The 16,964-nt window shown below is 43.8% G+C and overlaps 4 protein-coding genes across 4 annotated transcripts; 1 reads left to right on the forward strand and 3 right to left on the reverse strand.

The window, feature by feature from the left end:
- Positions 1–6,441: 6,441 nt before the first annotated feature.
- PtA15_3A516 (uncharacterized protein) lies at positions 6,442–6,952 on the reverse strand (the record flags this gene model as incomplete). The annotated part of the gene is made up of 3 exons (XM_053167493.1): positions 6,442–6,519; positions 6,602–6,717; positions 6,808–6,952. The coding sequence occupies 3 exons, from the start codon at positions 6,950–6,952 to the stop codon at positions 6,442–6,444; spliced, it is 339 nt and encodes a 112-aa protein (XP_053018704.1).
- A 2,694-nt stretch (positions 6,953–9,646) lies between these two features.
- On the reverse strand, positions 9,647–10,669 carry PtA15_3A517 (uncharacterized protein; the record flags this gene model as incomplete). The annotated part of the gene is made up of 2 exons (XM_053167494.1): positions 9,647–10,516; positions 10,607–10,669. 2 exons carry the CDS (start codon positions 10,667–10,669, stop codon positions 9,647–9,649), a joined length of 933 nt encoding a protein of 310 aa, XP_053018705.1.
- Positions 10,670–10,937: 268 nt separating this feature from the next.
- PtA15_3A518 (uncharacterized protein) lies at positions 10,938–11,733 on the forward strand (the record flags this gene model as incomplete). Its single annotated transcript, XM_053167495.1, has 2 exons — positions 10,938–11,222; positions 11,311–11,733. 2 exons carry the CDS (start codon positions 10,938–10,940, stop codon positions 11,731–11,733), a joined length of 708 nt encoding a protein of 235 aa, XP_053018706.1.
- A 170-nt stretch (positions 11,734–11,903) lies between these two features.
- Positions 11,904–13,532, reverse strand: PtA15_3A519 (uncharacterized protein; the record flags this gene model as incomplete). The annotated part of the gene is made up of 5 exons (XM_053167496.1): positions 11,904–12,632; positions 12,706–12,842; positions 12,995–13,065; positions 13,135–13,283; positions 13,371–13,532. The coding sequence occupies 5 exons, from the start codon at positions 13,530–13,532 to the stop codon at positions 11,904–11,906; spliced, it is 1,248 nt and encodes a 415-aa protein (XP_053018707.1).
- Positions 13,533–16,964: the final 3,432 nt, after the last annotated feature.

A 16,964-nucleotide genomic window follows, 5' to 3' on the forward strand; every position in this document is an offset into this window, starting at 1 on the left:
GACCGGGCGCTGATCCCGGGCCTGGGCGAGCTGTTTTGGAGCGTGGCCAAGGGCTCTTATGCGCTCAAACGACTAGCCAAGACTTGGCTATTCGTTTGAGCGCATAAGAGCTAAGAAGAAGATGTGAAACGAAATTTTGAGCCCGACAAAGAACAGGAAAATAAGGGGCGCCCCAAGCCCCGCAAACAGCACGTGCGCGTGGCTGTGCCCACCACCCAACAGACGCTCCCGCCGCACCACAAGAAACGGCCCACCACGCTCCGCTGCCACTCTCAGTCTCTCGCCCCCCATCCGCTACTGGTTCTGGTGGGGTTTCGCGGAAGCCGTTGGTGATCTGTAAGGATGACTTTTCTTTGGTTTTGAGAACTTTTGTCATTGTTTCCATGTGTATTTTTATCTGACATGCAATTCTAAGGTGAACTCTTTGCATTGAACCCTGGAGAAGACCCTCTTATGATTTGATAGGTGAAAAAGAAAACATCAAGGATAAGTTTACTAAAGACAAAATGATCCACTTATCTAAACAATGAGATAGTTCAATTTGATTTAATTGATAATCTGGTCAAACATCAACTAATTCTTGTAAATTTTGGGTAAACTAAGATCAAACTAAAATAATTGAGTGAGCATATTTACTTGGTTTTTTGAGCTAAATAAGAAGATTGTCACTGCAAAATGGCAATTGATTAAAATCCAAAGGGTGGACGTCTGAAGAGCAACATCTTAATCTTCTCTATGTTTGTACATTTATATGGGGAAATCCCTTTTGTTACTTGGGGCTTTTGAAAAGGGCAAACCCATGATGAGTTTTTTGTGATTTTGATACTTTTGTAGGAGGGATCCTTGAAGTTTTATTCTATGATTTACAGGATTTCAATCTACTTATTTGGAACTCATGCAACTTTTTGGGGCAGTTGGGGAAATCATGCAATGCACTACATGATTTCTCCAATTTCCCAAAAATTCATTTGCCTGATGGTATATTAGAAATTTTGTAAGGGGGGGTGGAAGGGATAAATCTGCCATGTGGCAAATGTTTTGAGGGATAGGAGCAGGAAAAGTCATGACTCATCTGGCCCTAGAATGTGCAGCGGCGCAGCCGCCTTGGCCTCTAGTGTTCTACATACAACATGAGTAAAATATCAAACAAACTATCAATTCTGGGTCATAATTACAAGAGACCAGTGCTCATATTATTTATGTCAAACTAGAGTCCAAAGCGGCTACGCCGCAGCACTTCCAGGGCATAGAATCCTGCAATATGAATGAATAAAGTGCAGTCATTTCCAGTCAAAGTGTTTCAAAAAAGCACTATATACAGATGCCAAATAGTTTTATTCATGAACCTCTGAAAACAATCCAATTCCTAAAAGTTGCCATTGGCACCTCACTGAAAAAATAACTGGGTCAACTTGAGATTCAGGAACTTGAAAGAGGAGTGTGGTGTTACTCCAACATTCCTCAAAGGTTTTACTAAAGCAAGCTTCAATTCCCAGACTGTGCACATTGCACCTTGAATGTGACTAAAAGTTAATTATTTAACTACAAGTGGGGTTACAATGGCAGCTTGGTTGGAGCACCCTGAATTTCAACTGCAAACAGTGGACCCAGTCTTTCTTGCAGTGCCCGTCACCCTTAAGCAGGTATCTTTCAGCCCTTGCAGGTGCGTGCTGACAGGTGGGGTGTTCAATTTGAGTAAAAATTTAAGCAGGTAGCTTTGTACCTGCCATGGCAAGGGCAGACAGTTACCTGTTGAAGGTTGAAAAGTACAAACCAATGGGTGCCAATGGCCATCCATAAATCAGAGTATCAAACTTAACAGAAAAAACATGTGATGGTATTGAAGAGAGGACAAAATGCACAAAAAAATGAGTTTGGTTTCACCAAAGTGTTTATTAATAAGTATAGAGATAGGATCAAGCCAAAACTGATAATGAGATTCTCACAATCAAGCTGAAAGATTTATTTCAATGTTTCCATATTGCCAACCTGGGTAAGCATGTATTGTTGGCCATCAAGAGAAACCCATAGCATACCTCCTACTTTCCAAACTGGTTCAGTACATCCTCACATGCTGATTTTGAAGGTCTATAATCACATGTTTCCATAAATTCCTGAGTAAACAGGCATTTTTGGTTTCCTCCCTTGATTAAGAAGCTGAATAATGATTGTATTGTGAGTCAACTGTCCCTAAAAATTCATCTGTGAACATCAAACGCAGATATTTTTTACAGGGCTAGCTCATTGGGTGAAACTCACAGATCTTTTTTCCCCACTTGGGTCACAAGATCTGGCTGGGGCTCAATTCTTCTATGGACACACCCCAAAGCTGATTCAAAAGCAAGCAGACCATCTTGCACAAATTCTTGCTAGATGAGCTTTTGTTCCTGGTGGGCATGATTTTTGATGTCAAGATGGAGGTTTTTGACAATTGAATAGTGGTGGATGGAGACATTGGATGGGGGGGGATAGATGAGATGGATTGGTTGGAGTGCAAGTTTTTGTTATGGCTTGACACATATTAAGAAGCTCAACTTAGCACACGGGGCACGGTTTGGTCTGATTCAGGAGGAGCAAGCAAGAGGTCTCCTGAAGGCAATCCAGCAGCCGTGTTTGCTTAAAAGACTTAATCGGCGGCGCCAAAGTCTCGGCTAGGTTGTTTAAGGTTGCAAGGATTGTCTCGGCCGTGGCTGAGGAAAGCTGTCCGGAGAAAACCTTGACGACGAGGAGTGCTGGGGTGGGCAAGAGTTTGTATTGGGTGGACACAAGCGGGGAATGGGTGGATCTGATTTAGGTGGAGCAGGGAAGATGACTGCTGAGAAGAATCCGGCCGACGTGCTTGCATAGAGAGAAGACTTGATCAGCGGCACCGCGGTCTCGGCCAAGTTGTTTAAGCTCACAATGATTTTCTTGGCCGGCTTGCCAGCAAAAAAATAGAGGAACTTGAGGCAGGCTTGCCCAATAAGTCCAGAGGATAATAGTCAGCCTGAAACAAATCAAACCATTTGCAAAATGCACTTCAGAATGGCAGGCTGGGCAACGATGGTTGGGGTTTATTATGTACCTGGAAAGGGTTTAATCAGACTTACAAGCTGGGCGACGTAAGTTAGGGCTGATTACCTGGACATGTATCCTGCACGCAGACGCACGGTTTAAAAGATGTCTCGAGTCACAAGCCGGGCGGCTTCCTTGGATGGAGTTAGCCAGTTTCAATATCGGGACAGAGAAATGGATCGTCTGGGGCGGCGAGATTCCAGCGCGGAGGGATCTCTTTGTGCCCCCCTGCGAGGAATCTCCAAGTAGCCCATGAGTTCCAGTCTATTCGCCACTGACCATCAATTTGTCGCGGTTGCAGACTCCATCGGAGAGGTGGTGAAAGGCATCCTTAGATGAGAATGTCAGCAAGACTGCCAAAGCGCTCAACTGTTTGGTCAGCTGTAACTTCTCAACTGGCCGAGCTGGCCTTTGTTGGCTCCTTGTACATTGCCATGGCAGTGCTTGTGTTGGTGTTGGTAGGCTTCAGAGGTAGTGGCTGTACGTACAAGCAAGCCAACAATTTTAATTGCTGTATGTACCGTTCCTGGCAACGGTTGCACATTGGTGTGACAAAAATCTTTGTGGCTTTCAGCCCGAAGCGCTGTGAAATCTTGACCTCTTGAATATATAAGGGGGCATCTCCTGCACCATTTTTTTTGCCCCAGGTGATCCACCCTGCTCTTGCATTTGCAGAGCACTGGAGGTGATCCTCCCCCTCCCCGGTTGCACTTGCAATTGGCTGAGGGGTTTCCAGCCCCGACTTTTGCCCCACGCACTTGCGCCAGGCTGAGCAGGTTAACGCCGGTCTCTTTTCACCTGTGGCATGTCACAGGCTGGGAGTTCGTTAAATCCTTTGCTTTTTTGTACTTGTTTATTGTTTCAGTTTGTATTTTTTTTTTTTTTTTGTGATTACTTGTATATATAGGGGAAACCCTTGAATTTTCTTTTGGCAAAACTGTGGTTTTAATAAACTCAGATGTGAATCCATTTTTATTCTCCTTGTGTTTAAGTTTTTTTTTCTTTTGATGACAAAGCCATGATTGTGCTCTAACTTTCCTAAGACCTCCCCTTCTTGTGCAGAGAAGATGGGCAAGAGAGGTTTTGGTTTCCAATATTGTGTAAAATTTTCTCCTCTCCAAAAATATAGGGGCTTAATTAAGTTAGGATTGCTTTGTTTCTCATATTCTCTTGGGAAAGGTTTGGGGAATGATCCTGTAATTTTCATACTCTTAGGCAAGATTATAAATCTATCCAGAGATTATCCTGGAAACTTCAGGGAAATGAATATGTCTTCCCTTGATCTATGAGAATTAGTGAATGTGGAATTTCAATCTGGAAATGTACAGGTGCATATACAAAATGTTATGTAAAAGATGGTGAAAAACAATAGCTGAAACCGTGCTTCTGAAAGTATGGGGAGCTAGAAATATCAATGGTAAATAGATACTTGCTGCTGCGGGCTCAAAATTTTTTGTGAATGTTAACAATCCAGACCAAAATCATCTGGAGTTGAGCTTGTTACACTATGAAAAAAAAATTGAGAAACTGCTGTCAGTTGACATGCAAGAACCAGGTTCATACTTTGACCTATACCCAAGTTCATCAAGGTTCATATTTTGGCCCTTACCAAGGTTTTTCCAGGTTCATGCCAGAATCTACAGATGTAGTGCATGCACACATGAAAGGGGTATGTTCACATGAAAGTGTTATTTTCACTTGAAATGGGTATTTTCAGTTGAAACAGGTAAATTCACATGAAAGGGGTATTTTCATATGAAAGGGGTATTTTCATATGAAAGGGGTATTTTCATATGAAAGGGGTATTTTCATATGAAAGGGGTATTTTCACATGAAAGGGGTATTTACACATGAAAGGAGTATCATCAAAAGGGTATGCACACATGAAAGGTATATGTGTGGATGAAAGGGAAATGTGAAAAGGTTTATTAAAACATCAAAGGGATATGTCCACATGATGAAAGGGGTATTCATGCATGAAAGGGGTATTTACACATGAAAAGGATATGTACAGTGGGTCATCTAATGTTTTTGGCACCACATTTTTGAATGCAGAAGCTCAGGTCACAGCTGTTAAGTCATGAGATCGGCTACAGGGGTGGAAAATAAGTTCCTAAGAATGATTATGAAATAAAAAAAAAGTAAAAATAAAAAAACGGACTTACTTCGCGCACTGCAAAAAGCTCTTTGCGCACTGTGCAGTGCGCGAAGTTTGCAAACACTTCGCGCACTGCGCGTGAAGGGCGCAACTTTTTCAAATTATTTTTTGACCAATCAATAGACAAGCTTATTATTGTCCTCTGTGAATTTATTTGGAGTTTTTGGAAGCTTCCTTGTATGCTTAAAAATCCCACCAATAAAAAAAACAAGTACAGCCATTTGGGAACCTGGAATTCATATTCCCACAGGCCCAAAAATCCAAATAATTTAGTGAATCATATTAAATATGTATTTGAAAGTTTTAGAACTTTTTGGCCGCTTTGTACAAGGACAAGGCTTTCAAAAACCAGTAACTTTTTCTCAAGATATGCCAAAATGCGCCAGCAAGTGGTGAACTTTCCTAATTTTTGAAAGCCTTATTCTTGCACAAAGTGGCCAAAAAATTCTAAAAAGTTTGGATTTATATGTATCTTGATTCACTAAATTATTTGGAATTTTTGACTGGTGGGAATATGGATTCCAGGTCCCCAAGTGACTGTACTTGTTCATTTTAATGGTGGAATTTTTAAGCATACAGAGAAGCTTCAAAAAACTCCAAAGAAATTCACAGAGGAAAATAATAAGCTTTTCTATTGATTGGTCAAAAAATTATTTGAAAAAGTTGCGCCCTTCACGCGCAGTGCGCAAAGTGTTTGCAAACTTCGCGCACTGCACAGTGCGCGAAGAGCTTTTCGCAGTGCGCGAAGTAAGTCTGTTTTTTTATTTCATAATCATTCTTAGGAACTTATTTTCCACCCCTGTAGCCGATCTCATGACTTAACGGCTGTGGCCTGAGCTTCTGCATTCAAAAATGTGGTGCCAAAAACATTAGATGACCCACTGTACACATCAAAGGGGTGTGTAAACATGAAATGGTTATGCACACATGATGAAAGGAGTATTTACACATGAAAGGGATATGTGCACATGCAAGGGGTATGTGCACATGAAAGGGGTATTTGAAAGGGAACTTGCACAGGTCTCAACTCAGTGTTTTGAAACTTGTACTGAGTTTTTTGTACCTCAGACTCAGTATTGCAGAGATTAGGCAAGTATTCCAGGGTAGAAATATTTTGGGATTCATGAACTTGAGTATTCTGGATGTCAACTGGCAGCAGTTTCTTGAGTTTTTTTTTCATAGTGTTAGTGTAACAGATCTGGCTCAGTGTTAAATTTTCTTGTGATAATTCAGTTCCGACTCCCAGGGCTTTTACATTTATCAGCCTGTTCTGGAGTTATGTATTTATGACCATCTGCATCGGTGACCTAACAAGCGCTTTGAAAACAATTAGCCCTAGGATTGGATCCAAAGCAAATTTCTCTGGCGCTGCTTTGGTCGTGTACTCACAGCAGGTGCGCTTAATATTTCGTTAGGACAGCATTTCTTTTCCATAAACCTATTCCAGCAGATCCCTCCTGGTCCAAAGCCTCCTTTTTCAATTGGTTTTACGAAGGGGCTTGCAACTTCATTAAAAAGATATAAAGTAGCAGGTAAGCTTAGATTAGCACTTGACTCATTTTTATCTCGCTGACAATTAACATCTAAACACTTACATTCCTTATAATCCTTCCCGTCAATCTGACCTCCAAGCAAACAGGTAAGGGCTTCCCCCGCCGAACAACTTCGTTTTTGGTGTGCGGCAGCTGCTGCATACGACACTACGACCCACAGTGATACGACATTCTTGTAGAATAGCATGATGACACGAAAAAAATTAATGATGATGGCAAATGATAGAATCTGAAAAAATGAAATTTGGACGAGTGTATGCGAGAAAGAAGGTGTAGTTTCTAGTGTTGACAGCGATGTCTAGAAGTTAAGGAGGGATGGAGGGTATTGAACTCAGTGAAAAAGCGAAGCGGTGCCTTTTATTCCCGAAATTTTTACATCGTTTGATGGTCACATTGCCGAAAGTTAGGGGAAGTGACGGATACACCCAAGTGGGAGTATAACAACCGATTCCGTTCGAACGGAAGACAAATGCGCTGAAATAGCAACCGACACCAGAGTCCATGGTGATAAACAGGGAAAGTGAGTAACTCGAAGTGAGTAACTCGTTGACTTGAGCCTTATGAGTGAGGCCGAGATCGATAGGCAAGCTTGGTTCCTGGCTATTTGCTGAGTCAAGTCGAAGTAACTGATACAACGAAACTACCGAAGAGCACAGACAAGTATTTACCACCTGGCGACCGATGTCACACTCCCTGCGTTTTGAAAAATTCGGAATGGTTTGGTGCTGTGACCACTGCAAGAGGAGAGTACAGTCGCCCATGGGCTTTTCTCTGACAATACCGGGACAGTCGGACTCGTGTCATCTTGATTGTGAATTGCCTTGAAAGTGGTGGACGGTTTTGTGACCCAATCATTTTGGAAATTCGAGCATAATCATTCTCAAATAGCAGAATGAGGATCGATCATGGTGAAAGAAGCAGTGGTTTTTTAATGGGCACTCCCCTACCCCAATAGTGGTAGTGTTTGGTTGCGGCCATTGGTGATACACATCTTTGACAGATTACAGTGCGCTTTTTATCATATTTCCGCTCAAGATAAAATCTTGTGTTTGAAACATAAGCGCCTTCCTAACATCCTCCTCACAAGTTTTCAGCTTTCCCCAGGAGACTTTCATCATTAAAAATGCCAAGATACTTCGTTGGAATCACTGTCCGGAATTTGTATTAAGTTGAGGAAAAGGTAGCAGCTCTATTTCACATCTACAGCTACACTCTATCGGGTCCGTAATGAAACATGCCCACTTTGCAAAGATTGGAACATGTATTCATGTATAAAAGAAAATTCATAGCAAAGTGTATACAACCAACGAGATATTGGGACCTTCAATTCATAATCAGTTTTCGAAAATTTTAAAAGGTGTTTATATAGATCTACAAATATTTTAGCTGAATTTCAGGAGACTGAGGGAAGAATGGCTCTGAGAAAGAGAGGATATGTGCGAGTTTTAACCTGTTTTCAAGTTGAGCTGAGGTTTGTGGCCACGGTCCGGAGCGGAGGAGCAGTTTTTTTAGTCGCCAACACTAGTGACAGGAGCTTATTGCCGTCCCCCGGCAGCTTTGGCGGGAGTGCTACGAATGCCTACAGCTGCCACCAGCAAAGCTGCACTCACATGCTGCGACCGCACATCTCTTTCTGGTCGAGCACCTTTAGCCCATTCGCGAGCACAGTTGAAATTTGCATCGCAAGAAGTTTTGAGCATGGCTTCAAGAGAACTATCGATGATCCCCTGTATGTCTTTCTTCAACGCTTGATTATTGGTAGCTTTGTACAGATAGACCAAATTTCGTACGTAAATGGCCTTAAAACCTTTCTGGTCACGCTTGCATGGATCACCTTTTGATTCACAAATCTCTGCGAGAACACCGTTGCGGCCCGGGGCAAAAACCTTCAAAGAATGATAAAAGAATGTTGATGACATGTCGAGGTACTTTTGATCTCCTGTTGCCCTATGCATCCATGCCAGGGAACCAAGCCACTGCCCATAGTTATAGGTCCATTCTAAGGTAGTGTAATCGCAGGACGTTTCTGAGGCCTGCATTCCATCCTGTAACGTTCCAGTCTTGACATCTGCTAGGCGTGAGCGGCCAATCACCCATTCAAGAATGGCTTTTGCAAATTCCAAGGTCTTCTTGTCTTTCGTTATCAAGTAGCTTCGAGCTGCCACTGAAATATACTCTGTGTTACTCTCATGATTTCCGACATACAGTAAATCTTGGATGAGAGATGAGCTTAACAAGACCTAACAGTCCCTCCTGGCCGTGAAGGAACCCCTTCGAAGAAGAATCTCTGCAGCCTAGCTCGGAGATGTCCCGGGCGGACGTTTTAGGTTCTGGCTCGGTGCACCGGGGAGAGCAAACAATTGACCCGGCACGGCTTTCCCACCGAGTGGCAGAGCATTGAAATGTCTGTTCTCTAGCACATCTACTCCAAATGCTTGGTATTACCGCTCAACAGATGTACGAAAATGTTACATGGGGACTCGATTTGTATGCATGGGGCGTGGAGGCAAGCCAAGATCATATAACGCAATTCTGAAGGAATACACATTTATTTACTTTGATTGTTGATGTGCTTTACCTGCAGAGCGCTTTGTGCGCTGCGTGTTTAAAATTTGGCTTGGGAGAACACATGGAAACGACGGGGCTGTAAGGGATCCAGTTTGTTTGCTAGCACCTTACTGCAGTTATACTTCAGGGATACCTGCACAAAGAAATGCACATTAAAGTGACTTTTTTGATCAATCTTGTCCAGTTACATACACATATATAAAAAATCTGGCGACGGCGGGAAAGATAAGAAATAAGAAAACACACAAGGAGTGATTCTTCGTTTTCGGCATAGTTATAGCTCAAGGAAGACAACAGGGAATCTTGAATCTAGCTAAGTCCTCTGCCGCGGTTGTGCTTGCGTTGCCTTTCGTTTTTTGAAAAACACGGGTGGTTCGACTACTGGTGCCTTGACTTCATCAACGTTGGGTTTGACGTCTTCTTCTTGAGTGACATTACTGGCCAAGGGATGGGGAGCTGATGGTGAGGGGTCCTCTGCTTTGATATGGCCGATATCGTCAGATTGAAGCCCATCGAGTCGAATGGGTTGTAATGATCCATGGATTCCTGACCCATCTTCACATTTTTGAGCTCTCGAACGACGGTCGACCTTGACTTTGACTTCCATATTCTCAAGCGTCTCCGTCTCTGTTTCCAAGTTTCGTTCAGTGAATAATTTCCGAATCGGCTTGTTGTCCGGATCACGATCATTGGTCAACTGAGAGGCAATCTTTTCGCGATTGATCGTCTTGGAACTCGATGCTCCTCTATTGACGGACTGAATCTTGACCACAGCTTCCCATTTACCCATCAGACCTTCTTTGGATCGCGCTTCTTCTTCTTCTGTAGCTCTCGCAGCCTCTTCCAACTCTGTCTCCACAACAAATCCCAGACTGCGAGCATCGCTATAGTTCTGAACATTTTCGGCTCCTTTCCAATCTGCCTTTTCATATTTCGTACGCTTGCGTGGTTCGCCTGCTTCCTCCGATTCGTCTTGCGCTTCTTTTCCCGTCTGCGTATCAGCCAAGTCCTTCTGTTGATGTGATAATCGTGCGGCTTTTTCTATTTTGGAAACCTGGCTAGCTTCATCGGCTCGTTCTTTCTGGGCTCGGTCTTCTTTCTTATAAATGTCCCGGATGTATCTTTCTAGGTTCCCCTTGTGTCGCAATCCATTTTCGTGCTGAGCTCTCGAGGGTTTGTCATCCTACATTATTTGTGACGAGGGAAATCATCATCGGTTTTGAGAACAATGTACGGCGGTTAGGCAAAGAGTGGATGTGCGAATGTCACTTACTCGAATAAAGATGTCGCAGTACTTGCAGAAATAAGACTGCTTTGAAACCCAATATTCAGTCATCGTGGGCGCAGGGCCGGTGTAAAAGGAGCAGGTGGTACGATGCAATGCAGCTCGAACTCAACAAGTCCCTCCTGGCGATTCGAATGCAGCTGATGCTGGTCTGACCGTCTCCAGTGCATGTCACACCTGCACCTGTGACATCTCGCAAGCTGTCAACAGCGCCGCAAAGTTTTCCAACAAAACCGACCGTTCTACATAAACACATCATCAAACAACGCAAGAGTCCCAAACGAACTCAAACGACGCAGGCCAAGAGGACTCGCCTACCATGTCACGACTAGTTCAATTCACCAGCAACCAACTCCGGATAAAATCGAGCGCTGGTAGAACTCTGTTCAACGTCCTACTGAGCCATCCAAACGAGTTCAATCGGACCTCAACTATCAATCAAATACGGACCAAAGTTTCATCGCGTCAGACTGGCGGTGGCAAATCAAAAGCTGGAAAGCCAAGCGAGAATCGATCCGCTCAGACCAAAGGGTATCTCAAGAAATCGAAGGATGCAAACAGTAACACAGACGGGAAATCGGACCGTTATGAGGTGATCAGACAGGTTTGTAATGGACATCGTTCATCGCTCCAAATCAGCCTTGAGCTATCTTTTTTAATCGTCATCAAACTAACGGATAGTAACTTTACAGATGATGTACGAGCAGGACCCTAAAATGGACGACTCAGCCCGTTTGGCTCGATTGCAAAAGGCCGTACCCGAATTCGAGATACACGAAACGATTGACAGAGCATGGAAACTAAACGAAAGACACCAAAGAGAAAAGCAAGCAGAAGAACTTGAAAAACAGTATCAATCGATGAATAACGCATTAGAAGAACTTCGATTGACCGATTTGAAGCTGTATTTGAAGGTCATCAAAGACGAAAATGGATCAACTCACCGGTTACAAAACATCGTTCAAACCAGTCAGAAAGATCAAATCAATCTGAACTCGACGGGCAAATTGACTGGGCTATTTCCTAGGCAACTCAAGCTGCCGGTGGAATCTCTACCAAACCCCGACAAGGTGTGGGATCATGATTGGAAGAATCCGACAGATCCATCATGTTAATTTTCACAATCACCATCGTTTTAATTTTTACAATCAATCATTCGGCATGCTCCAATTCTTTATTTATGAAGCAATCAAAAACTAGTTCAAAAGGAGTGTGATAGGACCGACTACGACAGAAGGAGCTTTGGGCTTTGACAAATATATACAACATTTTTGTTTTGTAAAACTTAATAAGATCCTTTAAGGGGCTTGGTGGCTGAATAAGGAAGAATCCATCCTGCCTTTTTGGGCCTGTTACCTCCGTGAATACCCACAGCTGCTACCAGCAAAGCGGTGCTCACATGTTGAGAGCGGACATATTTCACAGGCTGCGTGTCGAGAGTCCAGTTCCCACCGCAGTTATAATACCTATCACAAGAGCGGGCTACCATGGCCTTAACCGAAGTATCGATCATCCCTCGAATCTCGCCTTTCACTTTCTGATTATTGGTTGCGAGATATAACTGAGCAATACCTCGTACGTAGATAGACTTAAAGCCCTGTTGGTCACGGTTGCAAGTTCTTGTTGGCTCGCACGGCTCGGTGATGATACCAGAAGTGTTGTAGGCAGCAAAAGTTCGGCGGGAATAATCGAAGAAGGGGGTTGCCAAGTCGAGATATTCTTGCTCTCCGGTGGCCTTATACATCCTAGAGAGAGCGCCTAGAAGCTGGCCGTAGTTGTAACTCCATTGTTGGTCCTTCAACTTCGAGCAATTGTCGACTCCAACACCGTCAAACAATACGCCGGTCCGCTGGTTTCCAAGGCCAGATGATAAAACCCAATTAAGAATGACCTTCGCCTGATTCAATGTTCTGGAATCCTTGTTGATCAGATAATTTCGTGCGCCTTGAGAAATGAATTCCAGCTGAGTGATCAAGGACTTGAATTTGCCTTTGGGGGATTTTCGGTCTCGGTACTAGAAGCCCAAGTTAAGGTGAGACTGGTTAGTATTTCATTCACAGCTTCACGTTGCAAGCCAAGACAATTACCCAGTAGATCCCACCACCACACTTGTTGTCCATTTGAGAACCGGCTTCGCGATAAGTCTTCTCGGCAAGCTCTATCCACGTGGCTTTTCCTCCTGGTATCGTGGCCGCAGCTCCGTAGAATTCTGCAGCTGCCGCCGCTAGAGAACGGTCAAGTGTCAAGGTTCAGTAGGAGTTTCATTAATGTAAATTAGAATTTGTTTTGGCTTGTTTACCTGCCTAAAAGAAAGAAAGAGTATGCTTTAGCTTCCAAGTAATTGGTTATTAGAAAGAGGAAGTTAGACAAATCCACATACTTGACTTGGCCATAGTATGTCATCATTCCACGCTCCATCCGTCTGTTCACCAGGCCCAAGGAAATCACTACATCCATGGAGGCAAATGATCAGCTTGAGAATACAATGATAAATATGACATGGAAAAGAGACTTACTGTGCATCATCGCGGGACTGATGGAAAAGAGCTTCGGTAACCATGCTCAAAAACTGGGTATCTCCGGTCCATTTGGCATAATCAAAATTCAAATCCCAGACCATGCCCGATTCGTGCCAAGGCATTTGTGCCTCATTGAAAATACCTTGCTAAATAGTGTCGGAAAACACAAGTCAGTTAGCTCATCTTTCGCAGGTTTGACTGCACCGTAAAGAGGTGACATGATTTTGGCATACCGAGTTGGGGGTGTAGTAAGACATGAGATTCTTCATCGCCATCTCTGCCGCTGCTCTTAGCTGCTCGTAGTTGTTGGTATTGAGATAAGGTCCGTTGGAAGATGCCTCGACTAAGGAGATCGAGAACAGGCCGGCCCTAATGAGCCCATTTAAAAAATACATCCTGCCTTTTGTCACTGGTATGAATACAACACTTCACGACGGCAGCACGAAAAGAAGATAAAAAAAGCTCAAGTCGAAGTACTTTCACCGGAAAGAGTCGACTCGCAACTACTGAGGAGAAAGGTGGGAAAGAAGGAACTTGAGGAGTAATCAAAAAGGCCCGGAAAAATTGAGAGAGATGAACTTTAAACACGGAGAAAGTCAGGAGAATTGGTGTATGTATGCGCTTGGAGTGGCAGGAAATGGGCGTACGAGTCAAGGCTATATACACCTCGACTTGATTAGCTGAAAAGATACATATTGGGAAGGATGGATTTGAAGCAACGGCATTCACAGGCTGAAACTTCGGATCCGGTATTGTTGATTGTTACATGTTACCACTGTTGCTCTGGATTATCGGTGACTACTTCTGGGCATTCGATGAGATCACTAGTGGAATATGATGCACAACTCGTCAGGAAGAGATCACACTCTCACTCGCAAGACAAGCTTAATGGGTACATAACACCTGATTCTGTCTGCAGTGCACTGACATGATATCATCAAGCTATGCTACGAGGCGTCGGCATCCGCTGTTTGAGTGAAATCTCCTCACTTGCATGCAATCGACAACAAGCAATTTTTTTCTTGCTGGTTGTGCAAGACGACGAAAACTTTTTCAAAGGAGCAGGCCAAAACGACTAATACAGGTTTACCGTTCTGGGATCTCCCCGAATGGTACAGAGACAATACCAGACATTTGTGTGATAAAAGATTGTCTCGTTTGTCGCACATTCATGCAAACAGTGTCCGGACATCTGTTTGCGATTCAAATCAGATCTTTTGTACAAACCTAAGCAGCTATGGGGTTTTTGAGCGCTATTTCGAGCACTCCCGTCTATCTAACGAAAATCAATGGAACAGAAAACTATGAAAATTTCGGTAGATGGCCGTTCAAGAGCCAGTGAAATCAACTAACCCAACTTTCATCCCATACAAAGGTGTTTGAACCATCTCCCTGCAGCAGTTTTCATTTGCATTGCAGAGAAATGGAGGGCAGGGTGACATAACATCAGACTACAAGGCTCAAGTTGATGCTCTCAAAGAAAACAGCTGTTTTCACTGACGGAAAATGGGCCTGCATGGCTCCAAATTTTCAAGCTTTGAAGGTAAAGTTGATTTCCAGACAAAAACGTTTAAGGAATTTTTTCCAAAAAGATAGTCAAAAGGAAACAAACGCCTTGTGAGTAGGTGCAAATCATAATTTTATAGCTTCCAATAGATACGAAATCATTAAGTAAAAAAGCACAAGTTGAGAGGAATTTTAAGTGTTACTAAAGCGTCATGTACTGATAGACTGATAGCCATAGAATTACATCCGCAGCAGTTTGTTATGCACAGCAAACCAGTTCACACAAATTTGTCCGTTGACTGAAAAAGAAAAACAAACCTGTAAGAATTCACAAACTGAGAGAATTTTATTTCTAAGTCAGGTTATATGTACAATGAAGAAAGCAAGAAGTGCCTTTTAGAAGAGCGAGATGAAGTGAGTTGTGCTCTTACCTGAGAGCAGGAACGCTGGCGCAAAAGAGTAAAGAAAAAGAAACAAGTGAAGAAAGAAAGCTAAATCGCTTAAGAAAGATCTGACAAGGAAAAGCGGTCTAAGTTTTTGAACAAGAAAGAAAAAGAAGAAGTAGGACGGGGATAGCGAGAAGCGCGGCGAGGACTTTGATAGCGGGATGATGATGAAATAGCTAAACTGGACAGCAGCGGCAGAACGATGAGAAAAGGAAGTTTTATGAGAAACTGTTGATTGAAAGATGTGTAAGAGAGATGATGGTGAGCTGAGAAAGACAAAGAGGATGGAAGAGCCAAGTTAGCCATCGGTCTCAACAAGACCTCCTTTTATAGTCTTTTTAGCTCAATCTCGTAGAAAAACTCTTACGGTAAGGCGACGGCTAGCCCAGTCAGAATGGTCCTGTACCGTCTAGGGGTTCATGTCTCATGGAGACATCCTGGTTGAAACCAGGGTAGTAGGAAGTGGCAGTTCGAACATCGTTGTCTGTAGACACGGTAACAAGCCAGGTTAGTTTTTTATGCCGCTCATTGGAGTGAGGTGGCTTGCTCAGGGTCTGGTTACTCACCAGAGGTAACGAGAGCCTCAGCGTCATCAGGCGAACTCTGACAGGCTGCCTTGCTCCCAGCAGCGATGCTGGGAGCAGCAGTGAGCAAGGCGCTGTTGGTCACAGTTGAGATGGCTCGCAGAATCTTGCTTCGTCCGACGGGCTTGGTGAGAAAGTCCGAGATGTTTTCTTGAGAAGCGACGTAGCGGAGCTGATCATTTCCCGTACAAAGTGAAGGCGGAGATCCATGTGTTTCGTGCGAAAACCGTTTTGGCTGGTTTGACTGAGAGCGAGGTCGATCGCTCCTCTGTTGTCCACTAGAACGGTAGCGAGACGTTGAACTTCATCTGGAAGTACCTCTTTGATTAGGTTGATGAGCCAGGCGATCTCCTTGCATGCGTCGGACAGAGCCTTGTACTCAGCCTCCGTGGATGAGAGTGATACTGTCTGTTGCTTGCAAGATTTCCACGAGATAAGATGCTGATTGTGAGTGATCATGTACCCGGTATGTGATCGTCGAGTGTCTGGACAGTTGGCCCAGTCTGCATCAATGGAAGCGACGAGGGGTGCTGGTTGATTGTTGAGAAACGAGAGTCCGATGTGCTTAGTGCCTGATAGATATCGAAAAACCTGCATTGCCGATTTGTAGTGTGATAAACCCGGAGACTCGAGGAACTGCGATAGTTTACTGACTGCATAGGAGATGTCAGGGCGGGTCAGGATACTCAAGTAGTTGAGCGAGCCGATGAGAGCCCGGTAGTTCACGTTCATTGATTTGAGTTTGTTGATGTCGGTTTGATTAGCCTTTCCAAGGTGAGTTTTTGGGTCGAGAGGACACGAAGATTTGGGGAGTTCTGACGCGCCGAATTCAACTAGCTTGCGTTCTATGTACTGCAATTGGTTGAGGATGATTCCGCCCGGTACCCTGTCAAGCTTCATGCCTAAGAGAAAGGTCGCCTCCCCTAGGTATTTGATTTGGAATTTGCTGGCCATTTGTTTGCGAAAGGATTCGGGATCTTTGCTGACGATTACGAGATCATCAACATGTGCAAAAATCCAGGTGGGAGATTCTGATGTCTTCCAGAATACACAAGGGTCGGCGACGGAGATAGAGAATCCAATGCGGACCAAGAATGAGCTTAATCTGTTGTACCAGGCTAGTGAGGCCTGTTTGAGCCCGTAGATTGCCTTTTTTAGCTCGAGGACAATGTTCTGGTCTGATTTGTAGCCAGGAGGTGGCAACATGTAGACTTCTTCTTTGAGATCGCATGTGAGAAAGGCTGATTTGACGTCGAGTTGATGAATAAGAAGATTGTTGACGACGGCGAAT

Source organism: Puccinia triticina, chromosome 3A, assembly GCF_026914185.1.
Source record: "Puccinia triticina chromosome 3A, complete sequence".
In the NCBI taxonomy this organism is placed as follows: Eukaryota; Fungi; Basidiomycota; class Pucciniomycetes; order Pucciniales; family Pucciniaceae; genus Puccinia; species Puccinia triticina.